This window comes from Miniopterus natalensis, chromosome 7 (assembly GCF_054644295.1).
Source record: "Miniopterus natalensis isolate mMinNat1 chromosome 7, mMinNat1.hap1, whole genome shotgun sequence".
NCBI classification, from domain to species: domain Eukaryota; kingdom Metazoa; phylum Chordata; class Mammalia; order Chiroptera; family Miniopteridae; genus Miniopterus; species Miniopterus natalensis.
In genome coordinates, this window is record NC_142087.1 from 42706532 (window position 1) to 42724167 (window position 17636).

Genomic DNA, 17636 nt, shown 5'->3' on the forward strand with positions numbered 1-17636 from the left:
TGAGAGGTATGTTATTTAATTTGATCTACTTCTCAACGTCTACCATGTATCTCAGCTGTTTCTTTTAGTGAAGAATTTGAGGTATTGCTTGACAGCAACTTAAAATTGATTTCCTAATGATCGTGACCGTAAGAACAGTATTCAATCCATGGAAAAATATAAAAAGGAATTGTTTTACTTTTAAAATAAAGCTTATTAAAGGGGATTAATATCGCAGTGGCTGCCTAGCTTCTCATTTCTGTTATATACTTAGAATTGTATGTGTCTTTGTACTTTGTACATAATTTACATTTCCTGTGTTTTCTAGGCCCTGATGTTCGGCGAGACAAACCTGTAACAGGGGAACAAATAGAGATATTTGCCAACAAATTGGGTGAACAATGGAAGACTCTGGCTCCCTACTTGGAAATGAAAGAGTCGGAAATTAGACAGATTGAATGTGACAGTGAAGACATGAAAATGAGAGCTAGGCAGCTACTAGTTGCCTGGCAAGATCAAGAGGGAGTACATGCAACGCCCGAGAATCTGATTAATGCACTGAATAAGTCTGGATTAAGTGACCTTGCAGAAAGTCTAACTAATGACAATGAGACAAATAGTTAGCTTATTTTTTTTTTTTTTATTAAAACTGATAAAATTTTGTTACCAAGCAGCATTTGATAAGAGGTCCACTGGTTTTGGTAAACAATAAACATTTTTATAACAGTTGTTGTACAGTTGGCTGGTATTCCAAGAACAGAACACATACTGGCTCTTGATAACTGACCTCAGAGTTTGGGAGGAGTAGGTTGGGAAAATGGTCAAAGTAAAGTGACCTCAAAGTCACAATATATTCTTATTAAATTAAATGTATTCATAATGAAGTCAATAAGTGATATTTAGGGGCATGGTGTTTCCTAAAACACACTATGCCAAATTAGTTTCTGCATGCTGTTAGTAGTTATAAAATTTAACTTGCTATTCTGAAAATCCCAGAACAAGACTTTCTGAATCCATATGACTGCTCTAGTCTCATTCGTGCTTTAAAGCAGAGGAACAGCAAATAATGGTCCATTCACCACTTGGTTTTATAAGTAAAATTTAATTGGCACATAGCCATGCTGATTTTTTTAGGTATTGTCTATGGCTTCTTTCCTGCTACAGCAGCAAAGTTAAAGAGTTGCAACAAAGATGTTATGGTCTGCAAAGCTTAAAGTATTTACTATCTGGCCCACTACAGAAAATGTTTGCTGAACCCCAACTTTTAAAGAAATGGAATGAAGCCTAAAACCTGGTTCTTTTAGCCTTACAAAATTTATTTCCCCTCTCAAGTTGTTAAAATAGGGATGCATATCTCAGAGATTATTGTGAAGTTCAAATGAGATGTCTGTGAAAAAACCCTATAAAACAGCAAAGCACTAGGTAGTAATGGTTGGAGATAGAACCATCCCACTAAGCACTACCCTTCAGGAGTCTAGGTTATCATTGTTTTGAATCTTGAAGAACAGCTACTAAATGAGTATTACACCATAAATGCTCTTGCTTGTGCTTAACTTCACTAGCTAGTCCAGCAGTATACAGCACAGCTCTGATGTCGAAAGGGCCTCAGTGCTAGTAGCACAGCACAGAAGGCACACCCAGGAGTCCAGACATTTTCTTGCCTACTCAAAGACCTTATATGCAAGGCTGAATTCTAAAATAACCTTATTAGTTTAAAACAACACTGGTATAAGTCCAATTTCTTAAAATATCTTTGGAATAATGCTTTTTTGGGTCAAATAAAATGAAATCAAATTTTTTATAATGATGACAAGGAATTACAATTTTAAAATTCTAATTTCATACAAGGCTTATTATATACTTTGTTCTAAACCTACCTCACTTGATCTCCAGTAGCTACAGCACCCTGCAAATCAGAAAATCTAAATTTTAATTGCTAAATTATGTCCTCAAAATTGTTCAGGACAAGTAAGACAGTGAATAAAAAAAATTAAAACCTGCAGAATTACAAGCATACCAATATATAAAAGAAACATCACAATTCTTATAGTCTCATTTTCCCCACTCTATTCTGCACCCTCCTTCAAAGCAAAGGGAGTACCGATTGCCAATAATTAAAGATTAGCTGAAGAAGCTATTTACAAATAAGTTTCCCTGAAATACTTATTTTATATCCCCTGGTGTTCTCAGATTGTATCACACTGCTCAAACTCAAAAATGGCCATTATTCTCTGGAATCTGTTAACCAGTGCTGTGCTCTGCAGAGCATTAAAACAAGCATAAGCAAAGACCAGATTTCACGATATTACCCAAAACTTAATTATAAATACCCAACTCAAAATCAGAGACAAATTAGATAATATTCTGTCCTTTCTCTAACAATCAAGTCTCAAAAAAAAAACAAAAAAAAAAAACGGAACTAATTAGAATACATATTAAACCTACCATACTGAAATACCTGATACTCTTGGTATTTCTACCACCACTTGAAAAATAATTTATCTTAAACTGAAATAGACAAAGATTTTTGGGACTTGACAGGAGTGTAAAAACAAAGAACTGAGCCACGGAACAGATCTGACTGATAACCACTGCATTTGGCATCCGAAGAATTCCATTGCTCTTACAACTTTGTATTTCTTTTTAAACAATATAATGCTAGCAGGCAAAGAAGATAAATGTTTTTAAATGGATGCTTAACAGCAGAGTAAAACTAACCAGCAGAATTAACATTGGAACTTCAGCCAACTCAACAGACAAAAGACTTGAGGTCAAAAACTGTTAATCCCTCTTTTTCTTTTTTTATTAAATATTCCCATCTTCTAAAAATAAGCAACCAGAGCCTATCAACATCTTTTTTAGGTTGATTACTATAAAACCATTGCAAAGTTAAACGTACAAACCATAGTACATCAGAGACACAGTAATAAATGTATATTCGAATGTACTATTGATCACAATTTATTTTAGTCATGAAAAGCCAGCAACAATCAGGCTGGACAAATACTTGATTGTATCCATGTTTCCATGGTGTATGGACAGCAGCACTGAGAGCACAATGAGAGCAACACTTACTTCCTTTCCACCTTCCTGGCAAAATTCGTTAGATAAGGCAAAGGATGAACAGCTACTGAATTACCTGTGGTTTGAACCATGCAATAACAACAAATAACAGAGTAATAGGTGTGCAATAAACATTTCATTGCTGAATCTGAAAAAGGCAGGGAAAATTATCACAGAAGTTAATGGTTGAAAGGCATTTCAACTCAGAATTTTTAAAAATTAAAGCAAGAAATAAGCTTTTAAAAAATGTCTTCCTGCCACCTTTATACAGGGCAGCACAGTCCAAAGGCAATTTTTCTCTTTTCTGTAATTTTTTAGGTTGATAGAGTGGTCTGCTTTTGCCCTTTGTTCCATATGAGGGGAAACAAAACCACTTATGTATCTTCCTCTAAAGCTCTGGATTATAGAAATGATCAACAAATAACATTTATTTCACACCTAAGCATAAATAGCTAAAATGAAGATTACTGTTCACTTTCCTCTTCCATTATTTCAACTCTGCGAGGCCCATAGAGTAAAACATAAGCTATGTGCCAGTCTCCACCACCAGAAAGCCGCAAGATATCTTCTGGTGTCACAATGCTGACCTTATCATCATCAAACTTAATCCATTCATCTAAAGTGAGAAAAGAAAATGAAATTAAAATCGTACATGATTTTTTCAGAGTTCCATTTCAAAAAAGGTACTAATTTTATGCACAGCAGTATTCCATCTACCATATCAACAGTTCTCAAAGCATGATCCAGGGACTTCTCCAGGTTCAAGACCATTTCATGAATTCCAAGAGGTTACAAATGTTCTCATAACACCACTAAAGCATTAAATACCTTTCCCTCTCATTCTCAAGTGTGCTTTGGAATTTTTCCAGTGGCTACATGATGTGTAATAAAGCAACGGACAAAATGGAGAAACAACTAGGAGAATCTAGCTGTCTCCGATTAAGCTGGACTTATAAAAATGTAAATGCCATTTCTTGCTAATTTTTTTTGTTTTTGGAAAATATTTATTTTTAAAATGTTATTTAATCGGTTTATTACTGTCAGTTTTGAATAAATTAATTTACTTCTCAGTTTTAATTTCTATTATAGTAAATAAGAAATATCTTCATAAACAAAAGCTCTTTGGGAAGGTCCTCAATAATTAAGAGTGTAAAGGGGTTCTGAGACTGAAAAGTTTGAGAACCACTATGCAATTAAATTTATATTAAACAAACTGTTAAAATAGTATGTGACAACTGGGGAAGGGAAAAAAAGAATCTTTACCTTGTTTCCTTTTCACCCATGATACATAATGACCTGAAGAGCTAGACCTTCCCTGATGTGTTAACACTGCTTGTAAATCATAGTATCCACAATTATTGGAGCCAATGTCTAAGGAAAGATATAAAACCAATAATATTAGACAAATAAACAGACATGTGCTTTTTAAAACCAAGTAACAACAATGTTTTTGAAGTTTGGCCTAGACACACACTATATTATTAGAGTCCAGTAAGATCCTACTGTCTAATCAAAGTTAAGACTTCATGAAAGATGTTTTAAGAAGTATGGTATAATTCATAGAACTATATGCTAAAAAGTGATTTTTACTGTACATCATATTGAGATAAATTATACTTCAAGAAACCTGATCTTTATTTAAAACATCGTATCTAAAAAACAGGTGTGTGGCAAGACTAATTTTACCTTACACACACACACACACACACACACAAAACCTCAATTGAAATGAAGATTTCACTTACCATCAGCAAAAGAAAAGGGTTCATACTTAACATCTTTTTGGGGACTACTCTTTTTGTCACTCTGAAAGGAAAAAATGTTTTATTTTAAACCATATCAGAAATAAAACTTGCATTCTCAAAGAGTACATGTTTCCCCAGTATCTGAAAGTAGCATTCCTATGAAAACTTTCATAAGCCAAACTGGCATAAAGAAAGTGAAGAATATCCTGCTTCCAGAAAGTTCACATTCCGCCACTTTACTTTTACAAAAAGCAAAAGACATACATTAGCATGGTAATGACTTTTTTCATAAAAGCAAAATTCCTCTTCAAATTTCTTTCAGTTAGCTAAAATAGGAAGTCTTTCATAAAAGCGTGGCATAAGGAGAACTTTTGGAAAGAGGTGGATACCTGTATTCATTTCCACAAATATTTACTGTCTACAATGCAAAGCGCTGAGGCAAAACAAAGACAAAATCTGGTCTGCCTTACAAATTACTAAAATGATGTAACTACAGTTAACATAAAACTGGAAACTCGAAGGCCCTACATTTTAACAATATACAATCTTATATGTATTATAACAGACCCTCTGATTATAGGATCAATGTTAAACCACTAAAGCTAGTGAATACCAGTGAATATAGTAGTACAGATACACAGTGCGCTAGGGTAGTAAAGGAAAACCCAATTCTGTAATTTTATTTTACCAAAATACTATAAAACCACATAAATTAAAAAAAAGAAAAAGAACTGCCTCAAAAAAACAAAAGTTAAATTACTGCAACTAATATTAAATCTATTAAGCCATGGCCACTTCCACTTTGGCCCAAATAAACTGAAATATTTAATTCAGTAAATATTTACCTATATTAAAAAAAGCATGGTTTACTACTTTAGACAAGGATCTTTAGTGGGAACTCCCTGCATCAAACCATTTCTATGTGCAATACAAAAAAATTAACTTATCTAGGTATATGGGCACAAAGTGCTTGAAAACTATAATGGTAATGAAAACAATGCAAGCAGTTTAAATATAGCTAGAGTAATAACAAGTCAAAGGATCCTACAACAAGAAAGTAAAATTAGGCCAACCATTCCTTTTTATATACAGGTGACCCTTGAACAACACAGACCTGAACTGTGCAGGTCCACTTACAAGTGGTGGTTTTATTTTCAATTGATCTGCACAGTTCAAACCAGCACTGTTCACGGTCAGCTGGTGGTTGGGAATGTATGTGCAGAGGACCAACTTAAGTTACACATGCATTTTTTTACTGTGTGGGTGGTCGACATCCCTAACCTCCACATTGTTCAAGGGTCAACTATATATAATGTAATACGTACAACCACAAAAAAAGTTATACAAAGAAATACATTCAAATGTATTATACATAAATCAATCTAGAATTCTAAAAAAATGTTCAAGCCCTAGCTGGTGTGGCTCAGTTGGTTGGGCATCATCCCATGTACCAAAAGGTTGCTGGTTCGATTCCCAGTCAAGGCACATGCCCAGGTTGTGAGCTCCATCCTGGGTTGGGGGCATGCAGGAGGCCAGCAGGTTGCTATTTCTCTCTCTCTCCTTCCCCCTTCCTCTCTCTAAAAATCAATTTAAAAATCTTTTTGAAGACAAAGAAAAACAAAAAAAAATGTTCAAGTAACCCACAAGAAGGTAAAAACAAAATACAAAAAATATAAAGTAGATTTAAACAACATCAATAATTACATAAGTGTAAATTATTGTGTATAAAAGAGATTAACAGAGTGGATTAAAAACATGATCCAACTATATACTGTCTATAAGAAACTCTCTTCAAATATAACAGTATGGGAAATTTTAAAGTAAAAGAATTGAAAAAGATATTATGAAAAAAGTAACAAAAAGGAAAGCAGCAGTAGCAATATTAATCTGATAAAGTAGACTTCAGGGCAAAAAAAACTACCAGGGACAGAGAGGAATATTGCATAACGAAAGGTTCACTCCACCAAGATGACAAAGCAATCAATCCTAAATGTGCATGCACCAAAAACAGAGCTATAAAATATGCAAAGCAAAAGCTGATAGAATTGAATGGGGAAACACACAAATGCACAATTTTAGTTGAGAACTTCACACTCTTTTCTCAACAACTGATAGAACTAGACAGAAAAACAGCAAGATTATAGAAAAATGTAACACCACCATTAACCAACTGGATCTCATCAATATCTATAGAACACTCCACTCAACAACAGAATACACATTCTTCTCAAGTGTCCATGGAACATATACCAAGAGGGATCACATCCTGAGACGTCTAAGGCAAACCTCAACAAATTTTTAAAAATTTAAATAACATGAGAATGTTCTCTCACTACAATGGAATTAAACTATAATCAATAACAGAAAGATAACAGAAAATTTTCCTAACACCTGGAAACTAAACAAGATCCTCCTAAATAATTCAAGATCAAGAGAATTCTCAAGGGAACTATATGAAAAAAAAATACAAGGAACAGAATGAAAATGAAAGTACAATATAATGAAATTTGTAGGACATAGTGAAAGCACCGCTAAGAGAGAAATTTATAGCCCTAAATGTATACGTTAGAAAATAGAGAAAAGTCTGAAATAAAAACTAAGCTCCCCTATCTTAAGAACCTAGAATAAGAGCAAAATAAACCCAAAGCAAGCAGAAAAAGGGAGAGTAGGAATTCATTAAATTAGACACAGAAGAAAATAACAGAAAATCAATGAAATGAAGAGCTAGTTCTCAGTAAGATTAATAAAATTGACAATCCTCTAGCAAGACTGACAAAGGAAATAAAAGGACACAAATTACCAACATCAGGAATGAAACAGAACAGGTATCACTACACATACTACAGACAACAAAAGAATAAAATGAATACTAAGGACAACCCCACACACAAAACTGACAGGCTAGATAAACAGACCAAGTCCACAAACAAACTATAAAATAGACTGCTTCAGTACCCATAACCATGAAGAAAGTTGAATCTGTAATTTTAAAACTCCTGAAAAATAAATCTCCAGGCCCACATTGTTCCATCACGGTTCTACCAAACACTTGAAGAAAATTAACACCAATTCTACCCAATCTCTTTCAAAAAAAAAGAAAAGCTAACAAACAGTTCAGCAAAGTAGAAAATACAAGATCAACAATGAATAACCCAAAAATGAAATTAAGAAAGCAATGCCATTTACGAAACATCAAAAAGAACAAGCTGCCCGGCTGGGCGTGGCTCAGCCACTGAGCGTCAACCTAGGATCCAGGCAATCGGGGTTCGATTCCCAGTCAGGGCACATGCCCGGGGTGCGAGCTGCAGCTGATCAATGACTCTCTCATCACTGATGTTTCTATCTCTCTCTCTCCCTCTCCTTTCCTCTCTCTGAAATCAATAAAGATATATTAAAAAAAAAAAAAAGAACAAGCTGCTTAGGAATAAATCTAACGGAAGTTTAAGACTTGTACACTAAAAACTTATATATAAGACAATGCTGAAAAAAATGAAAGACCTAAGTAAATAGACCTGGATTGCAAAACAATTTCATATTATTAAAATAGCAAGACCCGGCAACTGATCTACGGATTCAACGCAATTGTGTTTTTAATCCTTACCAGAGGATATTTTTTCTATTGCTTTCCAGAGAGAGTGGAAAGGAAAGGGAAAGAGAGAGAAAGAGAAAGAAACACCATTAGCCTCCCGCAGGTGCCCCAACCAGGGCCAGGGATTGAGCCTGCCACCAAGGTACGTGCCCATGGCCAGATTCGAACCCAGGAACTTCAGTCCGCAGGCTAACATTCTAACCACTGAGCAAAATCAGCTAGGGCTCCAATTGTTTTTTTGAAGAAATGAACAAGCTGATCCTAAAATAAATATGGGAATACAAGGGCCTCAGAAGAGACAAAACAATCTAAAGTTGGAAGGCTAATACTTTGCTACAGTCCCTACTACAAAACTGTATTAACCAAGATTGTGGTACTAGCAGAAGGACAGACGTATAGACCAATGCAATAAAACTAGGAATCCAGAAATACACAGCTATGATCAAATGACTCTCTACAAGGGTGCCAAGCCCATTCAATAGGCAAAGAATAGTCTTTTCAACAAATGGTGCTGAAACAACTGGATATTCATATGTAATAGAATGAATCTGAACCTGTGCCTCATTCCATATACAAAAATTAATCCAAAATAGATCAAAAACCTAAATGGAAGACCTAAACTATAAAAATCTTAGAAGAAACACTGGCATAATTCTTCATGGCCTTTGACTAGGCAATGGTTTCTTAGCTATAACTCAAAAAGCAAGAACCACCAAAGAAAAACATAAACTGAATTACATAAAAATTAAAAACTTTCCCTCTGCAGCCCGGCCGGGCGTGGCTCAGCGGTTGAGCGTCGACCTGTGATCCAGGGGATCGGGGTTCGATTCCTGGTCAGGGCACATGCCTGGGTTGCGGGCTCCACCCCCAGTGGGGGTTGTGCAGGGGGCAGCCGATCAATGACTCTCTCATCATTGATGTTTCCATATCTCTCTCTCCCTTTCCTTTCCTCTCTCTGAAATCAATAAAGATATATTTAAAAAAAAACAAAAAACTTTCCCTCTGCAAAATACACAGTTAAGAGGATGGAAAGACAAAGCTACGGGCTGGGAGAAAATATTTAGCAACCACATATCCAACAGAAGACTAGTATTTAGAATATAAAGTACTCTCAAAATTTAAGAGAAAAAAAACAGCATAATTAGAAAATGGGTCAAAGACATGAAGAGACATTTCACCAAAGAGGGCATACAGACGGTAAATAAACATATGAAGACATGTTCAACTTCATTAGCCATTAGAGAAATGCAAATTAAAATCATGAGATATTACTGCAAACTGATTCAAATCGCTAAAATAAAAAATAGTGATACCACCAAATTATGGTAAGAACACAAGAAAAAGGGGATTGGTCATATACTGCTGATGAAAACCTAAAATGGTACAGCCACTACAGAAAACATCTGACAGTTTCTTTAAAAACTAAATACACATCTACTATGCATTCTAGCAATTACATTCCTGGGTATTTATTCCAGTTAAATGAAAATTTATGGTTATAGTATAACTAGTACATCAATGCTATAGCATATTTATTCATAATAGGCAAAACTGCAAACAATCCAGTCCTTCAATGGGTAAATGGTTAACCAAACTGTGGTATATCCATATGGAATATTATTCGGCAATAAAAAAGAAGGAACTGCTGCTATGTGAAACAACATGGATTAATCTCCAAAGAATTATGCTGAGAAAAGTCAACCAAAAGGTTACATAATGTATGATTCCACTCATATATCTTTTCTTGAAATGACAAAATTATAGAAATGGAGAACAGATTAATGGTGGTTAGAAATTAAAGAGAGGGTAGGGGCAAAAGGGAAGTGGGTGTGGCTACAAAAGGGTAATATGAGGGGTGTTTGTGGTGATAGAAATGGACTGTATCTAGACTGCATCAATGTTAATATCCTCGTTGTGATACTGTATTATAGTTTTGCAAGATGTTACCACTACGGGAAACTGGGTAAAAGGATCTCTTTGTTATTTCTTATAACAGATGATATTACAATTATCTCGAAATAAAGTTTAAATGTTAAAAAATTGCTTTAAAAACACACACTCTCATGGTAATCTGCAGAAGAATTTAAAATTTGATAATTTTATAGTATCACAATGAAAATCTTTCTTGTTACCAAGAAATTTCTTTTTCATTTTGGAAAAAAAAATCTGACATATAACAACTCAGCTGTACTTTATATGAACCCAAAATAACATTATCTGTTAAATATAAAGTTGATATGGTTATGATTTTAGCAGTTACAGACATATCAGCAACATTTAGTTGTCTCACTGAGTATAAAGGAATCAATCTTCTATACTACCACTTCCATCTAAAAAATAGAGATAATTCAATGTCTTCCGAGGAAAATAATAAAATACACTGAAAATACTATGCAAGATTTTATGTGAGGTGCTTTGAGGAGATAAACATAAAAGGAATATAAGCTGCACATTACAGGAGAAAAGAAATTAAGCTTATTCTACTATAAAGAACCCTTACCATAACTAGAATTCTTTTCCTTATGCTAAAATACACCTTAAAGCTTTAAAGGCTTGCACCAATATATGTGGGGTTTGTATACGAGCTAAATAAAATATAAGTTCATCCATTTTTACAATAAAATAACAACACAACAAAGTAATTACTGAAGATTGATGTTTAAAATACTAAGATTAAAAAATCCGCAATAAAAACCTACTGTCTTTGTCTGCTGATTCACTTTTTTATCTTCTAGATCCTTGAATTTTGATCGAAAAGAGACCATTTTCTCTTGAAGTTCTGGTGTACATAGTTCATACACATCCAACATAAGAGGAAATTTAACATCCTATATACAAATCAAAAAGAAAACAAATGTGTAGAGAGACTTACCAAGGTAGTTATTGAAAATATTTATCACGCTTTTAAAGTAGTGCTTTCATAATTCAAATAAAGTTGAAAATAAAATCTGTAAAAATCACTTGGAAATCTATGCAGCTGAAAACATCACAGCGCTTATATTCAACCTGGTTCTACCTTTAAGGTAAGAAAAATTTTTAGCTTTTTTTCCATTAAACATTTTAACCCATGAAACTGACCACAGAGGAATTACCAAAATTTGTATGACGAAGCATTTTAGAAATATTAGACCAATTGCTGTGAAAATAATGGAGACCTTAAACCAGAGAGGAGTCAATTTACAAATAAGGTCGCTTTTGACTCTAATTTTAAATACAATTTCACATAGAAACAATAGTGATATACTTTAGTAATTAATATTAACATATGAAGTTAACACTAGTAAATATTTCAACTATAGTTAACCTTCTAATATAATATTAAGTATATTTGAAAATGTATTATGAATTTCAGCTTAACAGGCTAGAATTATATATACCTCTCCCAAAGATCAGAGCTACAGTTCAATAAAACAGCTACATCATAAGGCTGGATTACAACTTAAGTACTCTTTGGGCACCAATAATTTAACATGCCCTTGACCTGGAAGAAAGGAACTGCTCAGAACAGAGTACAGTGTGTTATACTGCACTTCTGCCCTAAAACATAAGGATCAGTACCTCCTGGAGTTGAGGATCTGATCTAGCACACTGTTTCTGGGGAATGGAGAGCATCCATCAGAATTATCTGGGAATCTTTTTTTAAAATGTATTTAATCAGCTTCGCTGGCATGGCTCAGTGATTGAGAATCAACCAATGATCCAGGAGGTAGAGGTTCGATTCCCGGTCAGGGCACATGCCCGGGTTTCTGGCTCGATCCCCAGTAGGGGGCATGCAGGAGGCAGCCAATCAATGACTCTCATCACTGATGTTTCTCCCTCCCTCCCTCTCCTTTCCTCTCTCTGAAATCAATAAAGTCATATTTTAAAAAAATAAAAATAAAAAATAAAATAAAATGTACTTAATCAGAATCTGGGGGTGGGAAGAAGCCAGGCAATGTATATGATTTAAAATAAAAAGGACAATAGATTAATTCCAATACATATCTTGGTTAAGGACCACTTATCTAATGTTAATAACTTCCCTATTTATATTTCAAAGAAAATTTATCCCTAAAGGATTAAAGAAACCTACTATAAGTTAGGGATTGCCTTCAAAGAATAATTTATTACACTGAAAAGTTCATTACTAACCTTAAGAACTTTAGCATTCACAGATTCCTTCTCTTTATAAAAAAATCGAACCATCTGAATAGTCAAGTAAGCGGGTAGCCGGCTGATCTTGGACTAAAAGAAAAAACAGAATCATATTACATGAAAATACCACATGAGCCCGGCTAGGCATGGCTCAGTGGTTGAGCATCAACTAGGATCCAGGAGATCGAGGTTTGATTCCCGGTCAGGGCACATGCCCGGGTTGCAGGCTCAATCCCCAGTCGGGGGCGTGAGGGAGGCAGCTGATCCATGACAACTCTCTCGTCTTTGATGTTTCTATCTCTTCCTCTCCCTCTCCCTCTCTGAAATTAATAAAGATATATTAAAAATAAAAATTAAAAAAAAAAGAAAATACCATACAAGTTTTTAATTCCTTGGTTTGGTAAAAACAAAGACTGGGCAACAGTAATTAACTGGAAAACTTTTAACAATAGAATTCAATTTCAAAAGGAACACACAACTTACAGATTTGATATACAAAGCATTCCTTTGCAGTGTTGGAGACTGTTTCGTGATTTCTTCCTGAAGTCGCTAAAAAAAGAACATAACAGAAGAACAAACATTAGTTTAAATTTTTTTCTCCACAATATAGCATCACACCTTTAAATTCTTTAAAAATTAGCACTACTGAATAGATAATGGATTTACACCACTGAGAACCTGAATGAAGACAATGCAGGAAGACTTTTCTTTTTAGATATGGTTCAGTTCTTAAAAGGCATCAAAAAATTTACACAGGTGTGAAGTCAATGGAATGTAAAAATTTATACTGGTGTGAATTTGTTGGAATAGAAAACATAATGTTTAAAGTTTTAAAATTATGATCCAAATGTTACTCAGATTCTGAGAGCCTACACTGAATTTTATAGAACATAATAAAGCCTTTTATGACATCGTTCTACTTATGATTTATTAGAATATTCACATTAGAGAAAAATTAAGAGAATGTAGGAAATCCTTGTTCTTTATGATGTATAAAAAGCTTTCCAGAACCAATCAAATACTATTAAATTTGAGCAAAGTCATAACAAAGAAACCCTCTGTTAATCTAGCCAATGTGGGAAAGCCCTCGGCCATTATACATATCTTAATGATCATGTCTGTCTTTCTAATCCTTAAAGCCTGTGTGACACTGGGCAAGGTAGTTATCCCCTCTGGGCATTATATGTAAATGGTAATAATAGTACCTATGTTATAGGGTTGTTGTTAGAATTACATGAATTAGTACATGTAGAAAACTTGGAAAACTATTTAGTATGTATTCTATGTTCAATAAACATTAGCAATAAAAGGGAATAAATTGTGAAGGAAGGAGACTTGACTTGGGGTGGTGAACAAACAATACAATATACAGATGATGTATTATAGAATTGTACATCTAAAACCTATATAATTTTAGCCCGGCTGGCGTGGCTCAACGGTTGAGCACTGAACTATGATCCAGGTGATTGTGGTTCGATTCCTGGTCAGGGCACATGCCAGGGTTTCGGGTTCAATCCCCAGTAGGGGGCGGCAGGAGGCAGCCAATCAAAGACTCGTCATTGATGTTTCTCTCTCTCTCTTCCTCTCTCTGAAATCAATAAAGACAAATTTAAAAATAAATAAAATAAAACCTATATCACTTTATTAACCAACGTCACCCCAATAAGTTCAATAAAAATAAAACTGGAGGGAAAAATAACACTAATGTGTTCTGCTTTGAGAATATAAACATATAAGAAATCAGAGTTAAAACAATTTACTGTTAATGTTTACTCTAAGCATGTTACAATTGTTCAAAAAAATTTTTTTAAGTTTGATTTTTAAAAATTACTAATCACATTACAAAAGGAATCACTGTAGCTTTTTAACATTTAATCAAGTTTATTCAGCAGCAAAGAGGTAAAGAAATTAAAGTCAAATTACTCAAGATAACAAGAACAAATGATTAAAATAATCTAACAGATTAAAATGATCTAATAACCAGAACAAATTATCTAAAAATTACCAAGACAATACAAAATCTCATTTTTTTTCAAGAAACCATATCTGTTTCGATGTTATTCATCAAGTAATAAGCTATACCTATTATCACCAATCCACTATCCTTTAGAAGTTCCAAGTATATTTAGTTTTCCTGGAATTTTATAAAATTATGAAAAAGATCATCCTGGAGAGTCCCAGACAAACATTTCATTCTATACTATCCAATTAACACTTATACTCCATGTTTTAAAGCCCTGAAACTTGCACATCGTTAGGAGTCTTGGTGGTTAGCTAGTATCTGTAATGCTTTTAAAATAAACTTCTCTCAAAAGCCATTATGCCTCACAACTCTCCTTTCAATATCACAGAGCAAAGAATATCACTATTTATCTACCTGCTAAAGTTTAAATTTAGTAACCCTTCCTGTAATACCTTTTACCCCAAACTATAGAGGGGAGCTCCCTGACAACAAATTATCTTGTTTATCAATGTAATGCCTGCCCCAATTCAGTAACCATCCTTCAAAAAGATGTGCATATTCCCCAAATCACATCGAATTAATAAACTGGCACACAAGCCATTACATTTTATCCATTGGCTCACTACAGTGCATTCCTTAGTATGGCACTGGGCAAAGAGCACTAACTGAATAGTGAGATAAACAAGTTCTAGATCTGGCTCTGCCACAAACCAAATTAAGTCACTTAAATTCTAGGATTTCAACTGTAATACTAGTACAATGGCAAAATGACTATAGAGCCTGATCTGCACAGTATAATCCTGGTTTATGCCTCATAATTATTAATATATCCTCATTATTATACCCTCAGAGCTCTCCTTTAAGCCTCTGGTCACATTTTTATCAACCAAACAATACACAACCTTGTTCTATGTTTCTGTACACTGTTGATCATTAACACTGAACTCACACGCAACTACACTAAAACTCATCTCTGAATGAAACTTATCTAAAACAATTTTCTCTTTAAGATATGTCACAGTCCTCTTGCACTTAAAACATTAGATAGCACTTCAGCACTATGCCTGAGGTCATTTTAAATAGCAAAATCAACAAGCACAAAAATGCAAAAAACAGGGCGCTAAAAAACCACTGCAAAAGAACTCTTGTTTATAGTATGAGCTGAAACAAGAAGTCAGACCATCACTTTTCTGGACCTCAGGTGGTACACTGTGTGTCAGGTGGCTCAAACTTTTTGCCACACTAAGCACATCTTCAAATGACCATGAAAACACCAAAAGTATTGATGTTGGGTTACAAATAAATTTTTATCAAGTAGGTGCATTCGCAAATACGAAATCTGCAAATATAAAATCCACAAATAATGAGGATCAACTCTGATCATTCTTACCAATTTAAGTCCTGTAAAAAGATACTTGACTTCTTGATTGATAAAACAGCTAAGTTGAAGCTGATTTTCCTTTCCTTTAGTGACTTCTTCTTCTTCAGATTCTGTACATTTCATGCTTTGCAAAGTAAGATAAGGAATATGCTAATAGGCATTCAATTTACTATATAATCATGAATAAGCTATCCTAATATGATTAAAATTAACAGTATCATTCCTTAGTATTTAAAACATTTTGGTCTCCCAAAAGAGATTTCAACATATTTTAAAATGCTAATTCGCTCACCAGCAATACTGAGTAAAAGAATGTGTGAAAAGAACCAACATTAAACAAATTTAAGTTGCTATTTATATGGTCTTAAAATGGTCCTAATAACAAAAGATACATAAAAAGAAATCTTTTCTAAGTTTCTACCCATCACCTAGAAAATAATACTTCCCTAAATTCATGTTTTATGAACTGGGTCAATTTCATGTATCTAACTGATACACTCCATACAATTAAAAATTAGTTCTCTTTGAGGCAAATTAATGAAGTGGACTCTGTTAAAGATGTTCATAAGAAAAAATAATGAGTATCCTTAAAGTATACACTTACCTAAACTTCAAGATCACTCCAATGGGTATATTTTTTTAAATTTCTAATTTCCATGATATTTTTTAGACATAAAAACCTCTGAAGAATTTTCCTTCCTACCCCACCCACCACTCCAATCACCCAACATATTTATAGCAATCCACTTCATGCGCTTCTAATAAGTTATGAGTAGTTTATACATCTTGGCTCATAAGGATACGTAGTTTCAAACTCAACGCCAAAGAATTGATCAATTAAACTTTTCTTTTTAGAAGGTGTCACTGATGATGCAGATGAAGAATCTGTCTGCAAAAGAAAATGAAATAAAAATTCCCATTTTACTTTATGCAGTTTATATTACCTCCCACACAATCCAGTTTAGTAATACATACTTTTAAAAAATTTAATCCCTTTCTGCAAAATCCTTCTACTGCTCAAAGAACATTGCCAAAAAACTACAGATGCCCAATAATTATCAATTAAGTTTAATAAAAATACACTGAATTCAAGTGTCAAATGCAACCTTTCAAATTCCAACTATAGACTGAACACCTAAAGTATTCAAGTACATGTCTATCTATTAAGATGAATTTATTTCAAGCCTTTGGGGTGGGAATGAATCAAGGTATAATGAAGATCTATAATCACAAATATTTCAGTTACCTCTTTTACAGAATCATCCTCTATGGCTTCCAATTTCTGTTGCAATACTCGCATCATTTGTATCCAACATTCATTAGCATCCTGTAATTTTTAAAATGACACAGTAAGTAATCCTGGTTGTGACAGTGTTTGGTCTCTAGAATCCTTCCAAAATAATTAGTGTCCTTAGGGAAGGAGAAGAAAGCTACTTTTTTTCTTTAAAAATATTAAGCCAAAGTCGATATTTTATGATCTTCAAAACAATGAAAAATTCCAAAGTAGTTTTTTTCATTCAAGACATGTTTACTGAGCTCCTGATTATGCTAAACACTGCTCTGGACACTAGGAATACATAGCAGTAAATGCAATAGAAAAAGTCCAAATGGGAAACATAAAAAAAATATAACATAAATTCAAGTTAAGAGAAAGGTTATAAAGGGGGGGAGCAATACAGGAGCAAAAAGTGATTGGGGCAAGGAAGGTGTGCTATTTTAATAGGACAGTCAAGGGAAGCCTCTCTGATGCCTTCACATTTGAACCAGGAGACCTAAAGGTAA

The 17636-nt window shown here is 33.9% G+C and overlaps 2 protein-coding genes across 3 annotated transcripts in view; one reads left to right on the forward strand and one right to left on the reverse strand.

Annotated features, from left to right (window-relative positions):
* Nucleotides 1-708, forward strand: part of THOC1 (THO complex subunit 1) — a 36548-nt gene extending 35840 nt beyond the window's left edge. The window contains exon 21 of the mRNA XM_016211502.2: nucleotides 308-708. Coding sequence (XP_016066988.1) covers nucleotides 308-603 — 296 coding nt within the window. The 3' untranslated portion in view covers nucleotides 604-708. The remainder of the gene's footprint in view (nucleotides 1-307) is intronic.
* Nucleotides 709-2760: 2052 nt separating this feature from the next.
* Nucleotides 2761-17636, reverse strand: part of USP14 (ubiquitin specific peptidase 14) — a 34179-nt gene continuing 19303 nt past the window's right edge. For both annotated transcript variants that reach the window (XM_016211503.2, XM_087818989.1), the window contains 9 exons: nucleotides 17101-17181; nucleotides 16658-16743; nucleotides 15864-15978; nucleotides 12994-13059; nucleotides 12508-12600; nucleotides 11076-11204; nucleotides 4788-4848; nucleotides 4306-4413; nucleotides 2761-3658 (listed from right to left, as the gene is read on the reverse strand). In XM_016211503.2, coding sequence (XP_016066989.1) covers nucleotides 3507-3658; nucleotides 4306-4413; nucleotides 4788-4848; nucleotides 11076-11204; nucleotides 12508-12600; nucleotides 12994-13059; nucleotides 15864-15978; nucleotides 16658-16743; nucleotides 17101-17181 — 891 coding nt within the window. In that variant the 3' untranslated portion in view covers nucleotides 2761-3506. The remainder of the gene's footprint in view (nucleotides 3659-4305; nucleotides 4414-4787; nucleotides 4849-11075; nucleotides 11205-12507; nucleotides 12601-12993; nucleotides 13060-15863; nucleotides 15979-16657; nucleotides 16744-17100; nucleotides 17182-17636) is intronic.